The 10,282-nt window shown below is 54.4% G+C and overlaps 4 protein-coding genes across 4 annotated transcripts in view; 2 read left to right on the forward strand and 2 right to left on the reverse strand.

The window, feature by feature from the left end:
• Window positions 1-1,590, forward strand: part of ETH_00030430 (DNA ligase, putative) — a gene marked incomplete at both ends in the record, with an annotated part of 10,787 nt that extends 9,197 nt beyond the window's left edge. Inside the window, 3 exons of the mRNA XM_013373242.1 lie at window positions 72-405; window positions 582-863; window positions 1,245-1,590. Coding sequence (XP_013228696.1) covers window positions 72-405; window positions 582-863; window positions 1,245-1,590 — 962 coding nt within the window. The remainder of the gene's footprint in view (window positions 1-71; window positions 406-581; window positions 864-1,244) is intronic.
• Window positions 1,591-2,288: 698 nt separating this feature from the next.
• On the reverse strand, window positions 2,289-3,179 carry ETH_00030435 (uncharacterized protein; the record flags this gene model as incomplete). The annotated part of the gene is made up of 1 exon (XM_013373243.1): window positions 2,289-3,179. One exon carries the CDS (start codon window positions 3,177-3,179, stop codon window positions 2,289-2,291), a length of 891 nt encoding a protein of 296 aa, XP_013228697.1.
• Window positions 3,180-5,549: 2,370 nt separating this feature from the next.
• ETH_00030440 (uncharacterized protein) lies at window positions 5,550-5,972 on the reverse strand (the record flags this gene model as incomplete). Its single annotated transcript, XM_013373244.1, has 1 exon — window positions 5,550-5,972. The coding sequence occupies one exon, from the start codon at window positions 5,970-5,972 to the stop codon at window positions 5,550-5,552; it is 423 nt and encodes a 140-aa protein (XP_013228698.1).
• Window positions 5,973-8,690: 2,718 nt separating this feature from the next.
• The window catches only part of ETH_00030445 (uncharacterized protein), a gene marked incomplete at both ends in the record, with an annotated part of 6,128 nt that continues 4,536 nt past the window's right edge, over window positions 8,691-10,282 (forward strand). Inside the window, 2 exons of the mRNA XM_013373245.1 lie at window positions 8,691-9,285; window positions 9,703-10,136. Coding sequence (XP_013228699.1) covers window positions 8,691-9,285; window positions 9,703-10,136 — 1,029 coding nt within the window. The remainder of the gene's footprint in view (window positions 9,286-9,702; window positions 10,137-10,282) is intronic.

Below are 10,282 nucleotides of genomic sequence, written 5' to 3' on the forward strand. Positions count from 1 at the left end.
AGCAAAGGAGCACTGCAGCAGCCCTGCAGCCAGAGGAACACCCTCACGCACGTGGCGGGCGGTAACTGCAGCAGCAGCAGCTCTGGCTGCAGCAGAAGCAGCAAGGACTCCAACCAGGAGGGTTCTCCACGCTGCAGGGGGAGCTGCAGGGGGAGCTGCTGCTGCTGCTGCTGCAGCAGCAGGCACGCCACGCAGTGAATCGAGCACCGGTCTGAACAAGGGAGCAGCAGCAGCAACACCAGCAGCAGCAACACCAGCAGAAGCAACACCAGCAGCAACAACACCAGCAGCAGCAGCAACAGCAGCAGGATCTGAAGGGAAAGATGATATAAAGGAGACACTAGAGCTGCTGCTCGCTGCTGCTGCGGAAATTGATGAAAGCGCAGCAACGTTGTTCAGCCTCTAGTACGGCTTTGGGTTAAAGGTTTAAAGATTAGAGCTTAGGGTTTAGGGTTTAGGGTTTATGGTTTAGGGTTTGGGGCCTAGGACTTAGTGTTTAGGGTTTAGCGTTTAGGGTTTACAGCAGGGCTGCATCAGAGCGAGGCTGGGGCGCCAGGTTATCTGTGGTGTTTCTGCTGCAGCAACACTAACTACTACTTTGAAGATAAGCAAGCAGCAGCAGCAGCAGCAACAGCAGCAGCAGCAGCACCGGCACCAGCAGGAGCAGGAGCAGCTGGAGCAGCGGCAGCAGCAGCAGCAGCAGCAGCAGCAGAAGACACTGAATTGATGTCCGATACATCCTGCCAGGCGCTTGGAGAATGGCCTGCTCCTGCAGCTGCTGCTGCCGCTGCTGCTGCAGCAGCTGCAGCACCAGTGCTGCAGCGACGTGCCACAAAAGCTCTCTATACTTTTCTGGGAGGCTGGTGAGATGCTGCAGCAGGCGGGTCTGTTGCTGCTGCTGCTGCTGCTGCTGCTGAGCAGCTGAGCTGCTGCTGATGTTGATGCTGCCGATGTTGCTGATGCTGATGCCGCCAATGCTGTTGCTGCTGCTGCTGGTGCAGCTTGACGTGCTTCTGCTTCTGCTGCTGCTGCTGTGGCTGCTATTTCTGCACTTGTGGCTGTTGTCGCTGCTGTGTGCATGCTGCTGCTGCTGCTGCTGCTGCTGTCCCACACATGGGCACTGTGCACAGCGTAGGGCTCCTGCCGCAACTGCTATTGAAATATTTTCGCTGCTTCTATGGGCTCTGCTGCAGCAGTTACTGGCATTGCTGCTGCTGCTGCTGCTGCTGCTGCTGTGCCTGCAGTCCTGCTCTCTCCCCTGCTGCTGCAACGCACATAGTAACTTCGGGGGCCCCCGTGTCTGGCCCTGCTGTTGGGGTGACCCCGGGGGCCCCCAAGAAGGGGCCCCTCGGTGGCCCCAACAGCAGCAAGCAGCAGCAGCAGAGCACAGCCGAGACTGCTGCTGCACCTGTTCTCTCTTGGGAAGCTGTGGAAGAGAAGGTCCACGCAGTTCAAGCAGCAGCAGCAACAGCTGCTGCTGCTGTTACTGCAGCTGCTGCTGCATTCACCACGCATACTAGCAGCTCCGCTGCTGCAGTCTCAGCTGCAGCAGCTGCCGCTCCTGCTGCTGCGCTCGAAACTCTTCCTTAGCTAAAGTGCTTCCTCGTGCCTACTTGCTGTTGCACTCGCAATCCACAAACTGCTGCAGCAGCAGCAACATCTGCAGCTACCGACTGTAGCAGCAGCAGCAGCAGCAACGGCTGCGACTAGTGACTGCCGCAGCAGCGGCGGCAACAGCTGTAGCTATTAACTGCAGCAGCAGCAACAGCTGCAACAAATAACTTCTCCAGCTGCTGCAGTGGCAAATGTCTCAATGCTAAAAGCTGTGTCGAAATATTTCAAAATAGCAGCAGCAAAAGTTTCCTCCGCAGTTCCTGGGGGGCCCCCAGCTGCCCTGGGGTTTTGGGGGGCCCCCACAGGGCCTCTTTTGTTAGGGGACCCCCGAGGCCCCTAGGGGCGCCTAGTAGCCCGACAGTCTCACGGAGAGTGTCCTGTGGCAGCAGCAGCGGCAGCACCAGCAGCAGCAGCAGCAGCAGCAGCAGCTGCTGCTGCTGCTGCTGCTAACAGGCCATAGGCTGGCCCCGCAGCGAAAGCACCTCAAGAGCGTCTTAGGCCCCACAGCGCAGCACACCGCAGCAGCAGGTGCAGCCGCAGCCGCTGCAGCCCGTGCAGGAGCAGCAGCTGCTGCTGCAGCGCTTGCTGCAGCTTGAGCGCTGCTGCGCTTCTGGAGCTGCGAACTGCTGCAGCAGCAACAGTGTGAGCCGGGGGGCCAGGGTGTACGTACAGCGTCAGTGGGGGGCAATGAACTCGGCTACTGCTGCTCTTGCTTCCCGCACAGTTTCTGCTGCTGCTGCTCCTGCTTCCCGCACAGTTTCTGCTGCTGCTGCTGAGGCCTGCGCCCCGCTCTCCTTCGCAGACTCCCACGCGAGGCCCACATACTCCCCGGCCTCAGCACTTAGCTGCCGCACCCACTCCACAGTTTCTTGCGCCCGCAGCCGCAGCACTTCTGCTGCATCTGCTGCTGTTTCTTTCGTGGCTCCTTTCATTATTTCCGTGCCCATCTTCATGTCCGACACAGCTTCTTCCAGCAGCGAGGGCCCCGGGGCCTCCTCTGCGGGGCCCCCGCGGGCCCCCGGGGGGACCCTCGGCGCTTCGGGGGGCCCCCCGGGGCTCCGGGGCGACTCGGGGGCCCCCGGGGAGCCCCCCGCGGTGCCACCCGCACCGTCACAAGGCTCGCCCGGGGGGCCCCCAGCTTCCTCCTGAGGGGGCCCCTCCTCAGGGGCCTCCTCTTCGGGGGCTCTTTTGGGGGCGTCCTTGGGGGCCCCCTTGGAGGGTTTAGGGGCCTCTTCAGGCTCATCTTTGAGAGCTTTAGGGGCCTCTTTGGGGGCCTCCTTGGGAACCTCCCCAGGGGCCTCTTTCGGGGCCTCTTTGGGGGCATTTTCGTGGGCCTCCTTGGGGGCTTCAGCGGCCTCTTTGTGGAACTCCTTGGGGGCCTCTTTGTGGGCCTCCTTGGGGGCCTCCTTGGGGCCTTTGTGGGCCTCTTTATGGGCCTCCTTGTGAGCCTCCTTGGGGGCGTCTTTAGGGGCCCCTTTGGGGGCCTCTTTGAGGGCCTCCTTGTGGGCCTCCTTGGGGGCCCCTTTAGGGGCCCCGTGCCCCTGAGGCTGGCCTGGCTTCGTCATTGGAGCGGAGCCTGCACACAGCGCGGCCCAAAATGGAGGCCCCTGCGGGGTGTCTGTACACCGCAGGGTGTGGGTTTGCTGCAGCAGCAGAAAGCCTGCGAAAGCAGGAGTTGCCTGCCTGAAGTGTACAGACAGCCCAGGTGGCTTCCCACGCTTCAGGGCCCTTACCTGCTCAAACAAGTCACTTTATATCTTTTTAAAACTTCAGGGAAACCTAAAGAGGCAAATGAAGGGGTCGGAGGGTCAAGTCTCGGGTGTATCGACGGCAGCTGACGGCCCGCCCGCCTCACTGAGCCTCCGCGAGCTGCGGGTGGGAAGCACCAGCAAAAAAGAAAACTAATTTGACTTCATTTATGTTTTAAATTGTCAAAAATGAAGAAATAGAATAATATAAGTGCAAGAAGGAGAGCAGAAGACGCAGTTGCATCCCCCAGGCCTCCCGCAGGTCTTCACAACATCCAGTCAACACACAGTCTTCGTCCACTCTGGGGCACTAGGGCTGTTTAAAATTACTTCTTCAGCTCTAAAATATATTTATTTTTCATTTATTTGGAAAATAACAGAATGTTTCCTTGAATTTAGGCGACTGGCATTGGTGTGGACCAATGGTCCACTGGTTACGCTTCTGGCAGCAACTGCCCAGGCAACTCTCTTGCGCCTTTAAGCTCCCTCGCCCACAATTAAAGCTTTTAAAGAGTATTTAATGGAAAATAGACGGCTTAGAGGGTATTTAAATATTTAAAAGGGTTTGTAATGCCACTCGGGTTTATTACATCTGCTGCTCACGCTTACGACTCTGAGGTGTCTGTACACCTCACGCTGTGCACACATTTTTCAAATTTCCGAAAAGAGCCAAATTCGCCTGATTTGCTCCAGCAGCTCAAATTTAGAGCCTTACGCATTAATATTTATTTAAATTAATGCAATAAAGAACAGAAAAAACGTGTTTATTTGAATTTAAATGCAATTCCACTCCGCCTGTGCAAGAGAGCCTCTTCTCTGCATAATACCACGAAGCACAGCAGCAGCTCCTGCATTCTTTTCATTGCTTCAAGTCGCTAAGCCCTAAGCCCCAAACCCTGAAACCCTAAACCCTAAATCACGCAACCCTTAAACCCCAAACCCTATACCCTGAAACCCTAAACCCTATACCCTGAAACCCAAAACCCTATACCCTGAAACCCAAAACCCCAAACCCTAAACTCTAAAAGGCTACAAAGACTCAGAAAACCAAACCCTAGACCCTAAACCCTAAACTCTAGAACCATAAACCCTAAACCCTAAACCATCAAACCCTAAATGCACTGAAGAATCTCCCCTGGGGACACTTTATGGCGTAGCGCTCTAGTGCTCCTTAATGCAGCAGCAGCAGCAGCAGCAACACAGCAGCAGCTGCAGCAGCAGCTGCAGTAGCAACAACAGCAGCTAAAGTCGCAACAACTGCAATAGCAGCAACTCAATAAAATGTCATTTCGCCCTTTATTAAGGGCGAAATGACATATTTATGTTTATTTCAACCAAACCTTTTGAAATATTTAATGAGACATCCTAATTTAATTTAATAATGATGGCAATAATAATAGTGATAATAATAATAATAATGACTGAATTAAATTGCATTTTCGAACGATTCCCTCAAACCCCTCAGCTAGCTGCAGCTAGCTGAGGGGTTATATATTGTATTCTAAAACTGTTTAGTTTTAAAAATGAAATATATTTTAATAACACTTTTGAAATATATTTACTAAAGAAATTATTTGAAGCCACAAATCAAAAATTGTTTTCGAAAAATAAAAGCAGCAAAAGGCGCAGCAGCAGTCGCTGAGGAGCGGCTGGCAGCTGTACGTACACCCCAGCTGTGCGTGCGCGAAATCTGCGCAACAGCAACAGCAACAGCAGCAGCAGCAGCAACTGCTGCTGCTGCTGCTGCTGCTTCACTGGGACTGGGCCGCCGGATTGGGCCACCCGTCTCACAGCACTGCAGGGCACGAAAGCGCCAGATCTCTCACCAGCTAGCTAGCTAGCTAGCTAGCCAGCTGCAGCTAGCTAGCCAGCTAGCTGGCCACCAACTGGCTAGCTAGCTGGCTAGCTAGCTGCAGCTAGCTGGCTGGCTAGCTGCCGGTGGAGGGATCACAAAGAACGCTGTGTTGCGCGAGGGCAAAGGTCCGTGGCTAGCTAGCTAGCTAGCTAGCCATAGCTAGCTAGCCAGCGAGCTAGCCATAGCTAGCTAGCCAGCTAGCTAGCTAAGGTCACACTGAAGTCGCTGCGTTGCCTGAAAGGCGAAGAAGGTCTGCGGGGCGGTGTGCGCTCGTGGCTCCAAGCTGCCGAGGGTTTAGGGTTTAGGGTTTAGGGCTTAGGGTTTGGGGCTGTCTAGGGGGAAATGAGTTCTGCGGTGTCGCTCCTGAGCTTGGAAACCCCCTCAGCAACAGAGTCCTTAGCAGCAACAGCTTTGTCTTTTGCTGCTGCTGCTGTGCTGCTGACAGCATCAGCAACAGTGTCTTTCATGCTGCAGGCCTTGTCGCTGATGGTCTGACCAATGGACTTCCCCTGGTCTTTGGCCCCCTCGCTTTTGTCTGCTGCAGCATCAGCAGCAGACTCGTAGGCCTCGTGGCTGCGCTGCTGCAGTCCTGCTGCTTTGTCTTTTGCTGCTTCAGCAGCAGCACCAGTTTTCTCTTTTGCTGCTGCTCCCAACTCCCCAGCTTTTTCCTTCATGTCTGCGCCTGCGCGGCAGCAAGCCTCTTTGCTGTGCTGCGCTGCAGCAACAGCAGAGTCGCGGGCCGAGGGGTCGGACATCGTCTGCTGCAGGGACAGCAGCAGCAGCAGCAGCAGCAGCAGAGGTGCAGCGCAGCAAAATCGAAGCATTACGGAAGCAGAAAAGGCACGGCAGCAACTGCTGAAAGAATTTAAACTATTTTGAATGAAAGTTTGAAATAGAAGTACTTTAAAGTTTGAAATAAAGTACTTTTTGCAAGAAGAGCTGCAGCGTGTGTGCGAACGGTGTCTGCAACTGACCAGTGGTCAAGGGCTGTTGGCAAAGCTTGACCAGTGGTCAAGAGAAGACAAGTCAAGGGTGAAGAAAGCAGCAGCAAATTCAAGTTATCTGCAAGTGTGCACTTCGAAGCTTCGAGGAAAACAAATTGTGAATTTGTTACCACGAATTTCAAAATCCGAAACCAGAAAAGAAGCAGCAGGGGAGGCGGAGAGAAGAAGCACAGCAGCTGCTGCTGCTGCTGCTGCTGCTGCTGGGCTGGCGTGGGAGCGCAGCGAGCTGTGTGTGCGCCTCCCGCGCTTGTCAGTGCCGCTCTTTTGCTTTAAATTTCTTTTTATTTTCTGCTTTTTGCCTTTTTTTAATTAATTTTGAGTTATTTTTGCCATTTCAAACGAAATTAAAGCGAAAATGAATGCTGTGCGGGCGCCGCCTTGCACGGCGGGTCACCTGTGGGCCGGTGTCTGAGACTGCAAACCAATGGTCAATGCTCCGTGCGGTGTGGCTACACCTCAATTAGAATTCATTTTCCTTCCTTTTCTTCAAAAATATCCAACATTTTAATAAAAGTTGGCTTTTAGAACGGAACAGAGCCTCGGCAGGCCGCCCCTCAGGGTCACCTCCCTCTGCGCGGACTTGCTGCAGCACCGTGGGGCCTCTAGTCTGCACAGATTGCTGCCACTCAATTAATTTTAAGTTCTCAATTATATTTTCTAATTGTCATCTATTTGAGCCCTTGGACCCTAAAAAGAAGCAAAAGAAGTGCAGCAGCACCACAGGCCCCCAAGCGCTGCAGCTGAAAGACCCCATGAGCACCGAAGGGCCCCTTGGGGGCCCCCAGGGGCCCCCTGAGGCCCCCTGGGGGCCCTTCTAAAGTCCGCTGAGGGCCCTTTGGGGGCCTCCAGGGGCCCCCGGGGGCCTCCAAAGTTGCTTTTGGGGGCCCTGCTTGGGTTTTTCTGATAAGGCCCATAGAGGCAAAGGCTAATTATGGGTTCGAGGGTCTTTTTAATCTTAAAGGCAGCTGCAGGGCAGCAGCAGCAGGTCCTGCTAGCAGCAGCGCTGCTGCTGCACAAATGCTAAGAAATGCATGCATGCAGCATTCCCCGAGGAAGTTAATTTGGGGAAAAATAATAATTCAAATACTTGGAGAAACGGGAGCAGCAGCTGGGGGTCTTTCCGCCGTTTATATATATCTGTGCATATTTAAAAGCAAGATATATAAACGTAAAATGGATTTATGATAGAATAAAATTGATTCATTTTATTCTTTTGCTGCTTCCCCCGGTGGCTGCCCGCTGCTGCTGCACACAGAGTGCTGCTGCTGCTGCTGCTTCTCTGCAGCAGCAGCAACAGCAACATCTCCGGGAGGAAGCAAATTGAATTATTTCAAATTATTGTCTTCTGTGCTGCAGCTGCCATAAGTAACAAGGGCTGAAATGCCATTCTAGCGTTTGCCGACGTATTGAATTTTCGCAAAAAAGCCTCAAAATATTTAAAATTTTAGAAAGATTTTAAAACTAAAACAAATTAGAGACCCTAAACCCCAATCGTCAAACCCTAAACACCCTTTTCTGGCCTAGAGCTAGGGTTTGGAGTAAAAAATTAGGGCTTAGGGTTTTGGTTGATCCTGCTTTTCCCAGGCAATATCGGGTCACCTGGCTGCCACTAGCTGCCCCCCGGCATCTGCGCACTAGAAATAAAATAAAAATAAATAAAATTGTTTTAAAACGAATTTATTTTATTTAATTCGTTGCATTTTTTTGCGAAGAGAGGATTGAGGGGCTGCAGGCGTTGCACACACTGCTGCACTGCCTTGCTGCGCTAGGCTATGGCTGCGGAGCTTCCAAGTATGAATTAGTTGTTTAAAGACATTTAATGAATGCAAAATAAATTTTAATTTTGATTTTGAATTTAATTTTAAGATAAATAATTACCATTATTAAGTGAAGCACTCCCGAGTGTGGCGAAGGGCGCAAGCATCGGCCGCGGTGCACCTGCGCCTCTCTGTCGGGCAAACAGCAAGACGGACTTGGTTTTGGATTCTTTTTAATTTTAGATAATAAAATATAATTTTAGAATAAAATTTAACCTAATTAATGGATTAAAGTGGCTTCAGCTTCCCCCGGACCTGTTCGTGGGGGCTGCCGGGCTGAGCGACCAGTGGACAGCATCGGAGTGGCCGGCGCGCCATTTGGCCGTGTTGAAGGGAAACTTGGGAAAATTGGTTTTAATTTTCTGCAATTTTGCATGCACAGCAATATTTTGCCCGGTTTTGGGGGGGAAGCTGCTTGGAAATCCCCGAAACCTGGGTGCTGCCGCTGCAGCAGCAGCAGGAGCAGCAGCAGGAGCGGCGATTCAGCGGCTCTGGAGGCCGCTTCTGCGGCCGCAGCCCCCCTGCTCCCCCCCTTTGCAGTTCCCTCCCACCGCCCCTCGCCAAGAGCCGCGCAGCGGCCCCCCCGGCGCCCGATCTCGCGGCTGCTTCCTCGCAGAGCCCCCCAGCAGCAGCAGCAGCAGCAGCAGGAGGAATGGAGGCGAGCTGCTGCGGCGTGAGCGAGCGGTCCGTGGGCTGCTGCTCGCTGCTGCTGTGCGTGTGCTGCCGGCGCTGCGAAGAAGTGCGCTTCAACTGGTCGCGGCGGCGGAACTCGTGGCGGCTGTCGTTCTTTTACCGCGTGATGACGTGCGTGGCGCTGCTGGGGGCGCTGCTGACGCTGCTGCTGCAGCTGCTGATCCGCAGCCTCAGCTTCTTCCGCAACTACCGCTGCGGGCAGCGCGCCGTGGGGCTCCTCAGCGTCAACTTCACCCTCACCATTTGCCTCACTGCTGCTGCGGGCCTCTTCGCAGTTCTCATGGCGCGCATTCTGGCGATGTTTGGCCGCTTTTCGGTGGCCGAGTTCGCGGGCCTGGGCCCCTGGATGCGTCGCCTGGGGTTTCTTTCCAAGTGGGGCCCCTGGGCCGTGGCCTTCATAGCGGACTGTTTGCTGCTGCTCTCTCTCGTCAACAGCATTTGGATCTTTGCTGCGCCCCACGACTGGTGCAGCAGGAGGTGGAACCAGGCCGCGGTCGTCGCCGTCGACAACTGCAGAATCTGGTACGGAGGCAACGCCGCCTGCCTCTCCACAGGTGCGCGAGGCTAGGGTTTAGGGTTTAGGGTTTAGGGTTTGGGGCGCGGTTTACCGCCTGGGGCCTCCGTGGCAGGCTTTACGGCTTCGGGCGTGTTTCCAAGGGTTTACGGCTTGGGGCGTGTTTCCAAGGGTTTGGGGTTCGGGGGATGTTTGTAAGGGATTCGGGGATATTTGTAAGGGTTTAGGGTTTGTGTTGCATTTACAAGGGTTTGAGTTGTATTTATTAGGGTTTATGTTGCATTTATAAGGGTTTGTGTTGCATTCACAAGGGTTTGTGTTGCATTTACAAGGGTTTGTGTTGCATTTACAAGGGTTTGAGTTGACGCGTAAGGGTTTGGTTTGACTTGTAAAAGTTTGGTTTGACTTGTAAGGGTTTGGTTTGACTCGGAGGGTTTAGGGTTTAGGGTTTGTGCAGAGGAGAACAACCAGAACAAGGAGTCTGGGCTGGTGACTTCGTGCAACGACGGAGTGGAGTTGATGTCTTTGAAGTTTTTGTCTTTCACTCCCAAGGAGGGCAGCGGGGGCTGTTCGTTCCAAGACATTCTGGTGTGCAGGGCGTACGCGAACTACCGCAACGGCGCACCACTGGACTGGTCCAGTGGTCCACTGGTCCAGTGCAGCGGGGACTCCGTGGAGGGCCCCGACCAGTTCCACGACAGCCTTACTGAAAAGAGTGACCTCTACCGCTACCTCATGATTTACGTTCAGGGTTGGACTGTCACTCTCATCACTGTCGTTTGCTTCTTTCTCTACACCAAAGTCAGCTCCAACTTCGACTCTCTCTTCTTCCAACCCAAAACCAAACACGCCAACATCCTCTTCAGGATCGGAGCCCCGCAAACCCCATTCGCCGGGTAATCCCAGGCCCGGGGGGACCCCCAGGGGGCCCCAGGGGGCCCCGGGGGGCCCCAGGGGGCCCCGGGGGGCCCCAGGGGGCCCCGGGGGGCCCCGGGGGGCCCCGGGGGGTCCAGGGGGCATCAGGGGCGAGGGGGCCC

This window comes from Eimeria tenella, genomic scaffold (assembly GCF_000499545.2).
Source record: "Eimeria tenella Houghton genomic scaffold, Eth_scaff127, whole genome shotgun sequence".
Lineage (NCBI taxonomy): Eukaryota > Apicomplexa > Conoidasida > Eucoccidiorida > Eimeriidae > Eimeria > Eimeria tenella.